The sequence below is a fragment of the Sturnira hondurensis genome, unplaced genomic scaffold (genome assembly GCF_014824575.4).
Source record: "Sturnira hondurensis isolate 20B ecotype Veracruz unplaced genomic scaffold, ASM1482457v3 Scaffold0001812, whole genome shotgun sequence".
Taxonomy (NCBI): Eukaryota; Metazoa; Chordata; class Mammalia; order Chiroptera; family Phyllostomidae; genus Sturnira; species Sturnira hondurensis.
The window spans coordinates 908,292-927,377 of NW_028074443.1; the positions used below are offsets into that span (position 1 = coordinate 908,292).

Genomic DNA, 19,086 nt, shown 5'->3' on the forward strand with positions numbered 1-19,086 from the left:
TTATTTCTATTGAAATATTTTAAATACTTACTGCTTTCTGTAAACCTTGGATTTATTTTGTTTGTCTCTTCTAGTGCCTTGAGGTATATATAAAGTTAGGTTGTTGAATTGGGATTTTTTTTCTTTTCTAACATAGGTGCTTACCAGTATAAACTTCAAGAAGTAACTAAATTTTACTGAGCACCACTGGGAAAGGCTCACACTGCATCTGCACATTATCTCATACAGTGCCACCAACCATATTCATTGAGTAATCCATTTTATGGATTATAAAATTGATGCAAGCAAATTATTAAGTAACATTAAAATTTAAGGAGTAATTAGGGTAAGAATTGCATTTTATCCCTGGTCTTTAAATATCCAAACCCATATTTTTTTCCTAGGGTTCCAATTCCTCTAGAATATAATTTTCCTACACTGTTTTTATTTTGAACTTCATAAGAATATAGCAAAGAAATGGCCAAACATACTGAGTCAAAAAGGAAAAATATAAAATAAAACAAATATATATATATTGTTCCTTAGTTGATTTTAGGGAAAGCAGTTAGGTAAACTCCATATGATTACATTAAATTACATTATGATATAGAAATTAAACTATATTATGATTATAGTGGCATAACTGCTGTGTGACCAAGAATCTCTTAAGATCATCTTAATGTCCAATATCTTTTTGTAATTTTCACAATGGAAAAGAAATAGTGTCTGGATGGTAGTCTTTCTTGACAAGCTCACACAGAAAATTGTACCTCTTATTTTATTTTTGACTAGGCATAAAGTTAATGGTGATACCTATGGTATAAAAGCAACTGAAAATCTTTAGATCTTTTATAGAATGATAATTATGTAATTCTTATTGTTGGTACAAAAATATTTTTCTAATGCATGGCATAAACTGAGAAGGTGATCTCATTATAATAACCATATTGCAGTTCTACATAGCATCTTTCATTCAAGACCATCTCTAACTAACCAGTTACAACTATAAATAATCATCACAAGCTATGACTAAAAGAACCCAGCTGCATCTCTCTGAAGTGGCATCGGGATACTATTTTATTGGTGGTTAAGTATATTAAAGATGGTGAAAGCTGTTCAGAAACTTGCTCATAGTAAAGTGACTTAGGAGCACCTAGAACTACTTCTTAGGAATCTGTGTCCTGTTCCTTATCATGGAGTACTGAACCATCTTTTTTCTCCTAAAGGGAAATGTGGGATTCTCAAATCATTCATCATTAAAAATATATATACTATATTGTCTTCATTAAACTGCTATTAAGAATACAACTTAAAAAGGAAACTCTGCTTTAAGAACATTAAAAAAAATTTATTGTTGTTTAAGTACAGTTGTCTCCACTTTCCCCCCACCTCCCACCCTCAATCCTACCTCCCTTTGGCTTTGTCCATGGGTCCTTTATACATGGACTCGATTAAAACAAATGTGTTTAGCCATTAGGTTAGGAACAATTAATGTTATTGCATTTGAAAGGCAAGTAACAAACTTCCTTTGTGTCCATTTTTTTAAAGCAGGAAAAATACATAGACTCCAGTGAAACTTAAGTATGTCCCCAAATTAGGAGAACAAATCAAAATCTAAAAGAAAGAACATATTTGTCATGAGAATTTGAAGAACAATAAGACTCCATATTGGGCAGGAAATGGGAGATCACAATAAGAATTTGGAGTCAAGACCTCTGCCTTTGTATGTCATATACTTGAAAAGTACTTCACCCCACTTTGCCTCTGATTGAAAAATGGTAAACATCCTTGCTTCACGTATACAAATAAACTCTTTGAATTCTCAGCAAATTCTCCCTACCAGTGAATCTGTCACTTTGGATTCTGGAGTTCAGAGTCACTCAAAGTTTAGCAAAATTAGTCAGCATCCTAACTGAGAATCCTAAGACTCATCCTGGAAGAGTCAGCATCCATTCCAGAAAGAGATGGACACAGTAAAGACAGCTTGATGTCAATCTAAGCCATAGTCCCCATCTAACTTTCCTATACAGTCAGTTTACCTCTTTCTTTAATTCAGCTGTTGTTACAACAAATAAGTCTTTGCCCAAACTAAAGAACAGGCTCAGATGCTAATGAAACCCCCTTATTCTTTTTTGAGGTCAGCTCCAAGTCAGCAACCCAGATCACAGCAGTGTAATAGTGTTCTGATCAAGAGCTTCTGTTTAAAACAATGCGGTGAGCTGTTCTATGGAAAGAATCGTAAAATCATGTCTCAGAGTTCTCCTTGCTCAACACTGCAAACATGATATGCCCCCAGATTACCTCCCTAGCACATTCTAGATCTTGAGCCCTCTGGCTGGCTTACTACTTCCTGAGTATGAAATGAACTTTTACATCTCCAGGTCTTTGCTTATCTTCCTCCCTGCAGGCTCAAATTATTGCAGCTTTCTAAGTATAGGCCACCCATACCCACCTCTCTCTATCCAAATGCATCTTTTTTAAAAATTACTAAACTGTTATACCTTCTTTTCCCAAAGAAAACGAACGCATCCTGATTCTCTGCTGCACCACCATAAACATATGTTCCTGGTTTTCCTCTCTCCGCCATTCCCCCACTGGTTTGCCATGTCCCAAGTTAAAAACTAGGGTTAGTGGACAGGATGGACCCACTACACTAGAGTTGTTTATGCTTACCCCTTCTTTGACATTTATCTTTCAACTGTCACCCCTGTGTTTGTTTCTCCCATATCTTTAAAAATTTTCTATCTTGAAAAATCCCCTTGTCCCTGTGTAATCTCTTTCTACCAATGTAGTCAGTCATCTCTCAGAATCAAACTCTATCATTCCAACTATCAGGCACATAGATAAACCTTCTCCTCTCTCTCTCTTTATAAATTCTATGCTGATCATATACTGTTAATGAGCTATACCCAAGAATCAAGACATTTTAGGGCTTGAAGGAATTTTAAAGATGGCTTCCAATATTCTCATCTAACAAAGGAAAACAGTTAGGTTGAGTAATTTGTTGCAATTCATAGGTTAAGTTGTTAATGAAACCAAGATGAGAACCAATTTTTTTTTTCCTTTCTATTCTCACTAACTACATCAGCTGATACACAGAGCATCAGTTGGTATGCAAGGCATCAGTTGGGTTGCAGGGCATCATTTGTGTGAGTAAATAAATCAGCCATCACCTCTGTTTTAAATTTCTTTGCATATTATTTCTGTTAGAAATGGGTCAATATAGATATAAACATGACAAATTACATCACGTTCATAGGAGAAAAAACTCACATATCCAAGTAAAATAATCTACATTAATTAGAGTAAAATTCTAGGAGAATACTATATTGGAAAAATGAATATAATATTTATGCAATGTTATTTTAATGACTATAATTAATCTCATTAAAATAAACAATTTTTTAAAACAGTATCGTGCAAAGGGATATTTTAAGCACTTTAATTTCTAAAAGACTAGAAGATAGTGGATATAAATTTAGTCTTTGATAATCTGCAAGTGCCAAAGATATCATTAAACTATTTGTAGGAAATAAAATGTGAATAGCGCAGTAAGATAATGAGCACGGAATCATTGCAATACTTGGTATATGCTGAATCACAAATAATCAAAGAGATAAACCAATTGGAAATAACCAACAAACCCACTCCTTCCTCATAGAATTTACCTTGGTTCACACTGAAAAGACAACTTATTTGGAATGTTACGTTTAGAGTATCAAATGTTCTCTTATGCAATACATAGAAGATAAGAAGTGACTAAATAAAGATAAAAAGCAGTTAATGTATTGGTGACAGAAACTGAACAGAAAATTTTGTTACAACATTTGTAAGTTCCTTTACAGTACACCATCTGCACTATCTCTACTGTTCTGGGCCCCGACGTACTCGTGCCAGGTCTAACAGATTTCTGTCTGTGGCTCTACTATTTGATTTCATCAAAGTAAATTTTAAAAAATGTCAAAAACACGACTCACACCAATAACTCAAGTATATGCTAAAGATTTCATTCTTTTTTTAAGATGCTATTTATTTATTTTTAGAGAGCAGGAAAGAGAGAAAGGGTGAGAAACACTGATCAGTTGCCTCTCACAGGCTCCCAACCACACACCTGGCCTGCAACCCAGGCCCCTGACTGGGACTCAGACTGGTGACCTTTCAGTCTGTGGGAAAACGCCCAGCTCACTGAGTCACACCAGCTGGGGCTATTTAATTTTCAATGCCGTGAACTATCAGGTTGGAAAAGGTGGGTAAAGGAAGAAATAGAGGAGCAGAGGGCAAATAGTCTCTTAGGAAAGATATACTGAGTTTAATTCCCTAGGAAGTGTCTTAAAAAAACAACAACAAAAAACCTGTAAGACTGGTACCCCACAGCAACCTAATGCCTAAATCCAGCTTGCCTATTTTTGTAAATACTTTTATTGGAACACAGGCATGCCCAGTCATTTACTAAGACTGCCATGACTATCTTCTTCTAAGGCATTCTCCCAGGGGTCCATGAAAGACACCTCAAAGAATGGTTTTGGAGTAAAAGATATCTTAAAATTTTTTGACCTAAATTTAGGGCTTTGTCTTGGGAAGGGCAAATTAAAAGGGTTTAAGTATTACTTGAATAGATTTCATTATTTGATTAAAACACTTTCATATGTGTTTGGAAACAATGAATGATTACAGTTTGGAATAAGAGTTCAATATAATTTTAAGTAACCACCCCCTCCTTTTTTTTCTTTTTCTTTTATTTTTTTTTTAAGACAGGACAAGTCCAGGTCAGCACAGAGCAGGAAACTTTCACGTTTGATAAGGAATCTCTGCTATCTGGGCAGACAACAAAAAGAATAACCTTTTATTATATCTACTTAAGAGCAAATTGAGCAAAATAAATTCTTTTAAACCAATTTTTCATTCCAACAGAGGGCAAAAAAATAGTTCTAGTTTTGCATTAATATATGTAGCAGTAATTTATTCACATGCACAATGAAAATTTATCTCCCAATAAGTTCATCTAAACAGAAAATTTTACTAACATGTCTATACATTTTATTATTTTCAGAATTATTCCTTGTAGACATTATAATTCAAGGCAAATAATATTTTTTGTATCTAGTTTTCTATATCAAGTTAAGTTCTATCCTTTACTATCTCCTTTCACATTCTGAAACAAATTTTTAAAAATATTTTATTTATTTTTAGAGAGAGGGGAAGGGAAGGAGAAAGAGAGGGAGAGAAATATCCATGTGTGATTGCCTCTCATGCACCCCCCACTGGGGATCTGGCCCACAACCCAGGCATGTGCCCTGACTGGGAATCGAACCAGTGACCCTTTGGTTCACAGGCCAATGCTCAGTCCACTGAGCCTGGGCCACCAGCCAGGGCCACATTCTGGAACAATTTTGATTAAGAGCAAAAATACTCTCCTCTCTGATATACAAAACCATATTTTGGTTAGAGTTCTTTCTCATGATTATTCCCAATGTAGTCTCAACTACCCAGACAAGCCATAATTTTTAATCAAATTTACTAATATTTCAGAGAGAAATTAGAATCAGTGTCATAAACCAGCCTTTTAGAAGTCCAGCAAAGATTACATGCTGCATTAAAAGATCTCCACAGCCAAAAACATACTTTTCACACCTTTGTAGATGGCAAAATCAATATGTTCATTAAAACAACCCAAAGATATACTTTATTACTATTAAAATAAAAAGCAAAGATATCAATGACAATTGGTGACCAGTGTTTCAATATTCTATCTTCCTTAGTAATTATACAGATATTCATAATTTTTATTAACTTGATGTTAGTCTAAGTTCTAAATTCATAAGTATCTTGCAAATTCTATTTAAGCTGATACAATAAATAAAATAATTACAGCTGAATTAAAAAGACTAAGAATAATAATTTAACATATAGCAGAATACATAATTGTATACTTTCTTGTTCTTACATAATACAGAGGAGACACATAGCTTATCAGTAAACTAGTATAAGACATTCAGGAAGTTAGCTCTGGCTGGCATGGCTTAGTGGATTGAGTACCAGCCTGAGAACCAAAAGGTCACTGGTTAGATTCCCAGTCAGGGCACATGCCCCAGTTGTGGGCCAGGTTCCCAGCAGGGTGTGTGTGAGAGGCAACCACACACTGATGTTCCCTCTCTCCCTCCCTTCCCCTCTCTCTAAAAATAAGTTAGTAAAATCTTAAAAAACACATTAGCAAGTTAATATTAACTAGTCTCTTTATAAGAAAATAAAACCAATCTCAAAAATTAAATTAAATTATGCATATTCTTTACACTGAAGAAAACAAGAAAAAGGTTTAACCTATTTATAACCTAAATTTATGAAACCAAGTCCTCTCTAAAGATTCCTTTTCATTTTTCCACAGAAGTGCTTCTGAGCTAGCATTGTCTGTAAGGAATATTTTTTGTTGTTTTTTCTTAAAAATGTCAGTACATCCAGTGTATTAGAGTTCAGTTTTTTTCTTGAAATTCTGGAAAATATTAATTTTTGCAAGTATGTATTAGCTTCTATAATTAGAAAATTATGAGACTTTATAATGTATTGATATATACTCTAAAAGTAGACTGTATAATCTAATGTAGTGATATGCTCTAAAAGTAAAAAAAAATACTTCATTTTTTTATCATAAGCAGTAAAAGGTGTTTCTCAAATGCTCAACCATCAACCGGACTTGGAACTCCAGCCCTACCTCCTCGGGCACAGGGCACTGGAAAACACAGAACACACATTCCCAAAGGGCCACCCACCTGATCAGTGGGCACAGAATATTTTCCACGTGGATCTGAGCACACCAGTAGACAAGCAGTACAGACCCACTAACGTATTTGTTGTTGGCCAAGAATCTGAAACAACAGAAACTAAACAAATCAGGACAAAAGGAACCAAATCCCAAGAAAACTGACAGTCAGAAAAGGTTCAATTCTATTGTGACTAGTGATTCATTCATTCCAGAAGCCTCTTCCTGGGCAACTCAGTTTAACTAGTTCTAGAAGGTGAGCAAAGGGTACTTTTTGAAAAGATGAAAACATGACTCTTATACAAACAGAGAGAGTACAAGTCGCAGATTTATTTAGCTCCTTTAATGACAGAACCAGCAAGATGGTGTGGACACAAAAAAATGTCCAAGCCTGTAGAGAATTTTTATTACAGTTAATTTGAGCCAAAAAAAGATGACAATTGCTGGGAAGCAAGATCTCAAATGCTCTGGGGAATTGCAGTTTTGCAATCTCTCTTATCATTTGAAGTTCTGGAGGGAACAAAGGAAAATTATTCTCCCCAGGCAAAGTGCGGATTAGATTACAGGATAGTTAACAAGACCATGCTCTCTACAGAGTAGTTATGCTCACTTCAAAGGTGTGGTTAACCTAAATGCACAGAAATAATAGAGGGAGCTTGCTTAAGGCAAAGATAAACCTTTTACTAAAGATCCTATATGCCTAAGGCTTGACTACCCATGTGACTGCCTGGTCAGGAATTTATGGTCAGATCACCCCAGGAATAACTTTCCCATCATGATGTAGCTGGTTCAAAAGGGAACTGGAGGAAAGGTTGATGTATTTTCTCAAAAAGACACATGAAATCATTTTGTTAAGTGAGAGACAAAGTGTTTAATGTCCAGAAGGACAAGAAAACCATAACCTTTGAGATTATTTCTTAGCTAGACAGAAGTCATTTTCAGGTCTCCTAGACATAGATCTATAAACCAGAGTATAACTTTTTAAGTCTGGCCAAATTCACAGTAAGTAGCAGGTCCCATAAAGGCAATCCCATAGATAATTAAATAATGCTTTGCTGATTCTCTTAGGCTCTGCTAAGGACTTCATTAAAAAGACAAAGTATTTAAAAATCTTCAAACTCATTGATTTTCTCTTTGGTTCTGTCCAGCCTGTTGCTATATCCATCAAAGGCATTCTCCATTTACATTACAGTGTTTTTGATTTATAGTATTGCATTCTGAATCTTTGAATTTTCAACTTTCTGTTTTCTTTACCCACCTGTTCTTGCATGCAGTCTATTTTTTCATTAGTTCCCTTGGCATATTAATCATTGCTATTTTAAATTTTCAGTCCAATCATTCCAAAATCTGTGCTATATCCAAGCCTGTCATTTCTCCTTCAAGGTAAAAAACCACCTTTTCTTAGGTAGAAAAACGGCTGTCCTGTGGGAGATGCGAGTGCCCCCCTCAATGAAGACCTGGACTGCCCATGAATATTTTTGTCTTCATCAATAAATATTTACCTATTTATTCTGTTTTTCACTTTTTTCAAACTATATGCTAATGTATCAGTGGAGTAAGATTTCATCAAGAGAGTAGTCCGTCATCTATCACCCCAAATGATCCACGAGTAAAAAGATCTCTAGGCCCTTGCTACTCAGTGTGGCCCATTTACCAAGAGCATTCATTGGTGTATTCATCACTCATGCTGCATAATAAACACTCTAAAACTTAGCAAGGTAAACAAGAAACGTGTTATCTCACAGCTTCTGTGAGTCAGAGTTTGGGCACCAATTAACTGAGTGGCTCTGGCGCAGAGTCTCCTAGCAAAAGTCTCTCATCATCTTGCCAGTTGGGGCGGCCGTCACCTCAAGGCTGGAATTAGGGAGGATCTGCCTCCAAGCTCACCCACGCAGCCAGTAGCCGTTGGCAGGCCTAGCTGCTTACTAGCCGCTGTCCAGAGACATTAGTTCCTTATCATGTAGATCGCACAACAGAACGCTTCACAGCCTGGCAGATGGCTCTCACCAGATCAAGTAATGTGCCCCAGACAGAAACCATAGCGCTTTCATTACTTTTTTCAGGAGCGATGTCCCACCACTTCTCCTTATTCTGTTCCATAGGAACAAGTGGATAGATCAGGTCACAAGCAAGGGCAAGGAACTACACAAAGATGCAGAAACCAGGAGAGAGGGGATTCTTGGGAGACATTGTAGAGGTTGCCCATCTCCACGGGCACTAGCTAGGAACTTGTTAGAAGTGCAGCATGAGACTACTGAAAGCATCTGAATTTGAGCAAGATTCCAAAGTGATCTGTGTGTGGATTAAATGCTGAGAAGCACTGATCGAGGGAGCCCATGTGCTTTATTCTGTTGGGGAGGATGCTTCCTCACCTAATTTAACTCATTAGTATATGTTCATTTCCAAGAAGTGCAAAGATCAGTTTTTTTGCAACTCAGTTCTGCCCTATTGAAGTACTACTGGGCTGCAGATAGCAGATGAGAAATAGAACTGGGAGGCCTGGCTGGCGTAGCTCAGTGGATTGAGCGCGGGCCTGCGAACCACACGATCTCAGTTGGATTCCCAGTCAGGCCACATGCCTGGGTTGCAGGCCAGTTCCCAGCAGGGGACTCACAGGAAGCAACCATACATTGATATTTCTCTCTTTCTCTCCTTTCCTTCCTCTCTAAAGACAAATAAATAAAATCTTAAAAGAAAAAGAAATAGAACCGGGAGACTGAGGGAGAGAAAAGGGGGCATGATGACTGATAGAAACCTAATCGGAACACTAAAAAATTACTGAAAAGGGAGAAGATTAAGCATTTGAGTGGGTAGGGATGTGTGGAGCTATAAAAAAAGGGGGGGACTATGATCTTATTCTTTCAACAACCCTTAAGTGCACTGCTGAGTAACTATGCCTTAGAAATGCTGTTTATACTTGATTCTGCTTGGTTCTATTTATCTAGAGAAGTGTGTAGCATATTTAGAAATCTAGCCATCAAAAATTATCACATAAAAACACAACTACTTAAGTTAGTTTCAAATCTAGATTGTTCCTTTTCTAAGTACATTTATTATCTCAGTATTTGAAATCTTTCCATAAAAAATACAAACATTGGTATGAATCCTTTACGTTTTCCTCAAATTGTAGTTAGAAGATAGAATTACATCAGGCTTTTATTCCTGCATAGGAAAATAAATGCCCTAAGTGGGAAAATGAAAAATCTTTAATATACTTATGAAAAGTGCAGTAGATTAGGGAAAGCCTTTACCCAGCACCTTCAGTGGTGGATTAGAGCTCACTCCTACTGGCCTGTGTGAGCTATTTGTTAAATTTTCTGTTTTATGAACTAGATTTTAATCACAGTCACCTTTACAATCTTTTTTTTCATTTATATAAACATACAACTTCATAAGTTGTATGAAAACTAAAGTAATCAATACTAAAATTCATCCCTTGGTAATCATTTTACCACATTGAGGTTATTCAAAACACATTGTTTCGATAGGGTAAAAATACTGCTGAATGCTGTGCTACTGAAAATCTCTTACCAGACCTATGTTTATTATTTTTTAAATGTAATTGTTTTATTCTTTTTTAAAAAGATTTTATTTATCTTTAGAGGAGAAAGGAGAGGGGGAGAGAAACATCGATGTATGGTTGCCTTTGGTGTGTCCCCTGGTTGACTTTGGTGTGCCCCTGCTGGGAGTTGGCCTGCAGGGAACTGGCCTGCAACCCAGGCATGTGCCCTGACTGGGAATCGAACCGCGATCCTCTGGTTCGCAGGCCTGTGCTCAATCCACTGAGCTACACCAGCCAGGGCCCAGACCTATGTTTAGTTACACCCCATTGGTAGCTTGAACTTGACCACAGTAGGCATATTTACAGCACAACAATTAGAAAACACTAAAAAAACAGAACTTACCTTTCATTTTATGTCACAAAACAGTGGTGGGGAAAATGTTAATACTGCAGATTAAGCTTAAAGGGGGTTGTGTCTTCCGCTATTACTCTATCAGTAGCACACACACAAAGGGAAATAGTCTTCATGTATTCAAAACTATTACCCAGTTTCACACAGTTGCTCACACCACTGACCAACCAGCAGAGCTTGGACATCGTAATTAGTGCTGCAGGTGAAACAGGTTTCAGTTTAACAAATATCACTTGTACGAGGGTGAAAAACAGTTTAGCAGATCACACATCAGATTTAATGACAGAAAATTACTGAAAAGAGAGTCAGTGGATTGGAACCAGTTTTATTCGTTGAACTGTGGTTGAACTGCGGCACTTATCATTCACTTTAACAAAAATGAACACAAGCATTTCATTGTCTGAGAACCAATGAATTATCTGCAATTTGCAATTAAAGGTAGGTACTGTATGTTTCGGTATTATTTGTGAAGTATATGCTACACATCTTTTATATCAGGGCCATTTCTGGTGTGTGTGTGTAGGTTCCCAGGGAGCCAGCTGGTAAGCATTTCCCTGCACACGGCCTTGTAGCCTCCATTTCCCCAGAGCAAGCACAACTACTGCGTATTACAGCGGAGCACATTACCGTAAGCTTGTCTTCCATGTAAAAGGACTATCGTAAGTTAAATTAGAAAAATGCCAGTGCAGAAAAAACATCAATTGTTATAACAAATTAGTGGAAACACTTCTTGACTAGTCTGTGTGTGTGAACTTCTCTGGGACAAAGGCGGGGTGTCTGTTACATTATTCCAAATGAACTTCAGCGCAGGTGATTCCACTTTGCATGTACCTACTTGAAAGCACTTGGGGAAACAATTTCACTATATTAGGTAGGACATGGAAAGGGAATTGACTTCACAGGCATCTAAGTATCAGTTAGACGTAAAACCTGACGGGATGAGACTGAAAATCTCCCTCTGTTACTTTGACAGTCAGGGGGCTCATCAGCAGAACTCTGCAGGGCTCATGAGTAGGACTGGGGGCAGGAATTTATGTTTCTAATTCGGGGAAGTCATGTAAGTGCCTTTCAAATAAACCAGATGCACCTTTCTGATGTATCAAAATAACATCCATCAGCTGAGCTTTTATCAGTCAGCTGAGCTTTTTATGTACATAATTTAATCTTTGGGGAAATTATTCTTCTATAAGGGTTTGGGAAAAGAGTGACCTGTTTTTGTTATTTGTTCAGTTCCACATATAAACAGCACAAATGAAAGCTGACTGATATAAATATGGAATCCTTTATTGCCCAGTTAGAAACAAATTTCGCGATACATTTTGCACTGGCTGAGAAAGTGGAGGAAAGCTTTGGTGGAAGAGCACTGACTTGTACAAGGCTTCTCTCCTGAAGCATTCCAGACCAAAGGCAGTAGGCGGAAATGTACAGTGCTTCCTGAGACAGCACAGAGGATATAATATCCTTATGGATCCTCTGAGGAGAGAGAGAAGTGCTTTATAAGTAAAGCTATTTCTAAGGCTGCCGGAAATGTTAAGGATGGGTAGGCAGAAAATCGTCTGTGATGATCAAATTGAGGATGTGGTCAATTCAGAGAAAGCAAATTTGGACACGGTAAGGTTCGGCAGAGTGAACACGCACTTGAACTGGGATGAACTGCTGGAAAAACAATACTCCAGGCATCTTCAAAACAGCTCCTTAACTTAGTATATGCAGATGCCTTTGATTTTTCTGTATATTTAGAAACAAATAGGGCTAGAGAAGAAAGCTTCCACCAATTACATAGTTGAAAAGAGATGTTGATTGGTTGCCTCTCATTTGAAACCAGGATTAGAACATCCCATTAAAAGGCAAATCTAATCTGTTTTCCTTTCCGCTTGCACATTATTATGGACTGGCTTGCAAAGTAGTCTTTTTCCCTTCTCCCCCATTTTACAGCTTGCTGGACGTTTGAGACTTAGGTCATGGATGTCGTGGATTTTGCAGTAAGAATGGATAACTAAGATGGCTTGCTTTTATCTCATTAGTCAAGTCTCATAAATAAAAGGATAAAGATAGTGAGGGGAGCTTTGAAAGAGATATAAGAACACAGTGCTATCCAAGCCTGTGGTATGACAAGATAGAGTGAATAATATCCTTATTTGAAAATACAATTCTGCAGTTCATGTGCATATACCAGTTAATGTATAGGCGTATTACAGAGGATATATATGTTTATCTTGGGGCAGAACACAGTAGGATTATTATTTAAACCCAAATGGTGAGAGCTAAAATTACAATTTCCACAGGTGATTAACATTCACATAGAGCTCAAACTTCTGGCTGGAGCCCTGAGTATCAGCTAAATCTTTTGCTGGAAACACCGAGCAGCAAAATTGATACAACTTGTTTCCTCTCTAACTTGCAAAATGTTCTCAGAAAACTATTTAGTAATCAAATGGCCACGGGAATGGCCAAAGAATCAGAGACAGTGTCAGAATGGAAGGAAATACTGAGGTGATCTGATCTGCAGGTTCTGCTTATCAAATAACACCTTAGCACCAAAAGCTGACAAAAAATGATGGCTGGGTTCCTCAGCCGACTAAGTCTTCACTGTTGGGTGGCAATAAGACTGCTTTACCATGCCCTCTGAATCTGCTGCAGCTCACATAAAACAGCATGAATTTGTTTTCAGACCCTATGTGCCCCCCACTTTGGTCGCAGAGGTGGACAGAGGCAGTGGCAGTCCAGAGCCCTGCACCACGCTCCTCACATGCCACCACAAAACAAGTTGACTTGTGTGTCAGTTCTCTGATTAATTGAAACTTTGACTGCATTCTCTCTCTTTGATTCCATTGAGCCAGTTCATAATCTTGTATTTTCTCAGTATTAAAATGACAGTCTGGAAGAAAACATAGATGTAGAAAAGTATATTATCAAGAATATTTGCTCTTTCTAGACCCCTCATTTCAAGTTCTAACATAGAACTTGAAAGTTCATACCCAACTGTAAAAAAATGAAATGGAATTTCAGCATTTATTCAGTCTAGAGTGCAAAGACCTGTTATGCTACAGCCCTGAAGCCTGAGAGACAAGTATGAAGATGGACCACATTGCAATAACTGTAAGGGCCCGAGTGGGAGAGAGTGAACAGGAGAAGAGGAAAGGACATCCACATTTCCTTGGATCAATTAGTGCAAACCATTTTTTTTTTGTAAATATCCTACCTGTTTGTTTATTTCCTTTGTTTAACTTATTTCACCAAGTGTTTACAGAACACCTGTGCTGTGCTAGGTTATCACCTCAGAACAAACACAGCGATGTTTGGAGTGTGATTCACACCTTAAAGTCCACTTCCTTTCAGAGATACTATCTCTTAATCTGTGTATTAAAAATAGGAATTTTGCACAGGGTCTCAGGGTTTGAATGCTGTGAATGAATAGGAGTGGAACAGGATGCTGGGAGTGCTTCAATACCCGAGTGCTCTGTCCGGAAATTCTCCTTCCTTCCTCTCAAGTCGCATTTCAGCGGCCCACAGCAAAACCCGAGGAGGAGCATTCCTGACAGATGGCTCAACCTGAAGCAATTAGTTAGCCTTGAATAAGTACTAATCAAGCACCTACTATGTGCCAAGCACTCTTGCAGGGCCTGGGCACAGAGTGGTGAAGAGGATACACTAAGTCCTGAGCACTCTGGACGCATACATGCCGATGGGGGCGACAAAAAATCAGTAAACAGATTGTAAGAAGAATGATGGCAACTAGTCATAAATATTATGAAGGGAGCAACACTATAAATATGGCGTGGGAATTGGACATCATGCCCCCTCTCTGAAGTGGGGACACAAACGCAGACCATAAGAAGTAAAGCCACAGGGAAAGAACAGCACAGTTCCCCGCCAACAGAGCGAGTCTACCCTCTTTTTTTTTTTAAGTCTACTGCCTTCTTAATCAATGGCCAGACTTTATAAAGACTGACATGAATAATATTGAGTAAAGGTGGGGCAGCTACTGGAGACAGAAGTGACATTGTGCTTTAGTCCCATGGTGGATTGCTTATACTTTCAAGGTTCATCAGTAGTGGCATAACCACACCTTAGTCCTAGGAGAAAGCAGTGAGTGAGTGTGGAGCAAGCAGCCTGGAGCTCCAGGAAATGGCCAGGCAGCGTGTGAACCGGCTGGCCCAGTGCTCCCACAGGGGAAGCTGTTTACTCTCCCACCACCCGGAGGACGGAGGACGGAGGACAGAGAATTAGACACAGTAACTCTGTAATCATTATCAGCCAGATCAACATGTTCCAACTGTCGTCAGTTTTCTCTCCAACAGTGGTTCAATGGCCTGTGAATGTTTGCTTTCAGAAGAAAAGAATTTTTTTCTTTAAATAAATCATTCACGGTCAAAGGAAGCTTTTGTTACTTCATAGTCTACTCCCCTCTTATTCATATTGTGCAATATATTTTTTTTAGAGAAGGGAAGGGAGGGAGAAAGGGACAGAAACATCTATTAGTTATCTCCTGCATGTGCCCCAGTGGGGACCAAATCCGTAACCCAGGCATGTGCCCTGAGCGGAAATCGAACCGGTGACCTTTCGCTTTGCAGGATGATGCCCAACCAACTGAGCCACACCATGCAGGGCAATATTGTACAATAAAATTTTTTAAAAGTGTGTTTGGCCCTGGCTGGTGTAGCTCAGTGGATTGAGCATGGACCTGTGTACCAAGGGATCATGGTTGGATTCCCAGTCAGGGCACATGCCTGGGTTGCAGGCCAGTTCCCAACAAGGGATGCACGAGAGGCAACCATACATTGATATTTCTCTCCCTCTATCCTTCCCTTCCCCCTCTAAAGATAAATAAATAAATAAATAAATAAATAAATATTGTATTTGATACAGCCACTGTGTGACTCAGGTAAAAATTGCTGAGAAATTCTTAAGAGCTAAAGTTTTCAGAATAGTCATCATCCTGAAATGATGACTATTTCTAAAAAATCAAAGTCAATCAGTGCTTAGGACAGACATGAAGAGATGGAAGAAGAGAAAGAAGACAAAGAAGACATGACTCCTTTCTAAAAGAAACTCCAAATTCAGTTGATGACACAATAATAGGTAGCAATGTAAGACAGTGCAAACTTAAGCGATACCCTGAGATCCAAACTAAAAGGACTGCAAAGGAGGCTGGAGCCAGCAAGCAGGCTGGATGGAAGAAGTACTTCAAGAATGGAGAGGAGTTAGAGAGGAAGAGAGTAAAATATTTCAAGTGAGGGGAACAACAGGGAACACACCCAGAGCTGAGCCTGTGCCAGAATATTTCCATGGGACAGGGTGGAAACGGGGACAAATACAGCTGTGATTCATTTGGGGATCTCTAGGGAAATGGTCACATTTATATGGAAGGAGCCGTGCCTGCAGTGGGCACAGTGAGCTTTATCAGCTACAGATGCTGAAAATTTTTGGAAGACTTTGGCTCCTACTGGTTTTCTAGAGGACCTTCAGTGGACCTGGGCAAATTGTTGCTGGTTTGCAGATATTTGTTGCATTACAGATCTTGATGGCTCGTGGGGTGTACGGGTGAAGTTGAACATAAACTTCCAGAAAGCCTCCTTCCCCAACAGGTCACTGCAAGGTCACTGAAATGACACCACAAGTAGAAAAACATCTCAAGACTGACTAAGTTTACATCCTTCTTTTAGTGGATGTCTCATCCAGAAATGATTTTCACTGGTTACCTTCCAGAGAATTTACTTTCACTGCTTTTCTCCAGAGAACATAATGAAATCACCAAGTCACTTTATTGAATACCCTTACAAAATTAAAGGTTTCAAATGGTACTGTGTGCACTATGTATTTATGCATATATATTCCAACGTATAATCTCCTTTGAAGTCATTGGCAGAAATTTCATCTCTCCTAAAGTTTGTTCATCACATTCACTAAATCCAAAGTTTTCCTTCAGTTATCAATTAACTCCTAACCAGGAAATATTTTTACAAGAATGAATGCATATACTTGAAGACAATAGGCTCCTTTATCCCTTTATGGCTTGAATCACTCATGATTGAGTGCCTTTGATAATTCTAGAAACCCACAAATCTGAATTAGCCATGGATCTTAGAGAGAGAATTAGCAAAACCTAGCCTCAGGGGTCAAAGAAAGACTTCAACTGAAAGGCCAGGATAGGAATCCATTTTAAACCATACAAATGTGACTTGGAGGGCCAGTGGCCAGACCTGCCCCTGCCTCCCAGTCCAAGCACTGAAGTCTAGAGGAGCCCTGTCTCTCCAACTCCAGCGATGATGAAGGGCACCCTGAGTGTTCGTGCAGCCTCCCTTTTCCGCCTTCCCCAGAAACGCCACACCTTTGATGTCAGGAAATGTTCCCACTAAAGTGTAGGGCCTAGAAAGATATTCTGCTTTGTGGCTTTGAAGACAGTAATCTATCAGAAGAAATATACACCTAGAAGGCACCTAGGGGAGTTTTGGAACCTTCTCAGAATCTCATATCCCAGTTTTCACTGGGGCTGTCCCTGATATATCTGAAGCAAATAATCAGATCTACAGAAAATATCTGCACACTTCTCCTTGTGAGGTAGATCAGCCTAGCATATTGGTGCTCTTGTGGATTCGGGAATATTACAGCAATTTCGTTCCTCTTAGACATAAATTCAGCACTATTATGTCAATATAGCCACAAGGAAAGAGACCTTTTCTGTACTCTTAACTCTTTTCTGTTTCTTCATCTGTAAACTGGGGATGAAAATAATAATACCTGTGGTACAAAGTTGCTCTAATGAGCGTTGAGCTTTTATAGCAATGCTGGCACATTATAATAGAAGCTTCTAGATGGGTGATATGATTCCTGAATTCTAGACGTTTCTCTTCTCCTTACCTCTCAGCATCCACATACATATTCCCAAGTAAACTTGGATAAATGACTAATCAGGCCGGAGAGAGAATACATTTTTTAGCTGAGAACCTGACATTCAATATGACATTTCCAGGCATCTTGCTCAGGGATTCAGTGGGAGTTTTGTTCCTTTTGGATCCTGCTGCATCTGGCAGGAAGTGAGTTCTCTACGACTCCTACCATTGGTCAGCAGTTTTCAAAACATCCGGAGATCAAGTGACTTCAGTCTATGAGTTTAAAATTATGCACCGAATAAGACTGAACCCAATTGAATGTTGGGTCTTTCAGGAATGTAGACTAACTGGAATGTCTTTTCCTCTCCCTCTTCTCTGTAGGTTAATCTCAGAGCCACAGACGTCAGGCTCATGCGCCAGTTGCTCATTATCAATGAGAGCATTGAGTCCATCAAGTGGATGATCGAAGAGAAAGCCACCATCACGAGCCGAGGCAGCAGTCTCAGCGGCAGCCTGTGCAGTCTGTTGGAGAGTCAGAGCACCTCCTTCCAGGGCAGCTACAACAGCCTGCATGACGGCAGCGATGGGCTGGATGGCATCTCTGTGGGGAGCTATCTGGACACTTTGGCAGATGATGTTCCAGGCCATCAGACCCCGTCAGACTTGGACCAGTTCAGTGACAGCTCCGTAATAGATGACTCCCAAGCACTGCACAAGCATCCCAAATTGGATTCTGAATACTACTGCTTTGGCTAATGACCCAGTTTTTTTGCATGGGATTGGTGTGCAATTAACTAGTATTTATCTTTCTTCTCTGCTGCTATATTTTTGGTGTGACTTTTTTTACATGACAACCTTTAAAAAAGAAGCATATTTTGAAACTGCTTGATAATATTTCTGTTGCTCCTAATATTTCTCATCTGGACTGATTTATCTTTCTCTCTTACATTTCTATTTTTATTTATTACAGTGATTTTTCTCCCTTCTTTTACAGTGGCACAAAAAAGTAGGGGGGAAGAATAAGCAATAATTATGTTTTTGCTTTTGTTTTCAGAGCAAGGGGTCAGGGATTACTTCAAACACTTTGCTAAATTTTACAATAAACCAAAGTCTGATAACAGCTAATTCTGTTGCTTGTGTTCTTAAATCACTCAAAGTGTTATTGTCTTTGAAGATAATGGTGTTTATTATTGTGCAGTAGACTGAACAGTCTACAATGCTCGGGACCAAGTTACGCATTATTTCTAGTCCCCAACCTCCTAGTATAAAAATCAACAATACTCTTAGTCATACACTTCTTAAGGCAATCATTTGAAAGCCCCAACTACATGCAGTCAGTTCACCTTTGTGTTTATATAGTATGATCAGCATTTTTTCATCAGTGATTCTAACTGAAACTGTAGACTATGTTTTGTGATAATATTTGACCTCCCAAATTTCAGAGATAATTAAGAGCATCTATGATGGTGATTAGAGGTTAAGGTGTCTTGACTTTAATTGTGTTTTGAGATTTTGTTGTAATTTACTTAGGTGCATGTTCAATTCTTTTCTTAAAAGATTCTATTTATTTCCAGCGAGAGGAAGGGAGGGAGGAAGAGGGGGAAAG

General features: G+C 38.5%; 1 protein-coding gene across 1 annotated transcript in view; it reads left to right on the forward strand.

The window, feature by feature from the left end:
• LURAP1L (leucine rich adaptor protein 1 like) overlaps positions 1-18,605 on the forward strand; it is a 48,096-nt gene extending 29,491 nt beyond the window's left edge. Inside the window, exon 2 of the mRNA XM_037031203.1 lies at positions 17,862-18,605. Coding sequence (XP_036887098.1) covers positions 17,862-18,236 — 375 coding nt within the window. The 3' untranslated portion in view covers positions 18,237-18,605. The remainder of the gene's footprint in view (positions 1-17,861) is intronic.
• Positions 18,606-19,086: the final 481 nt, after the last annotated feature.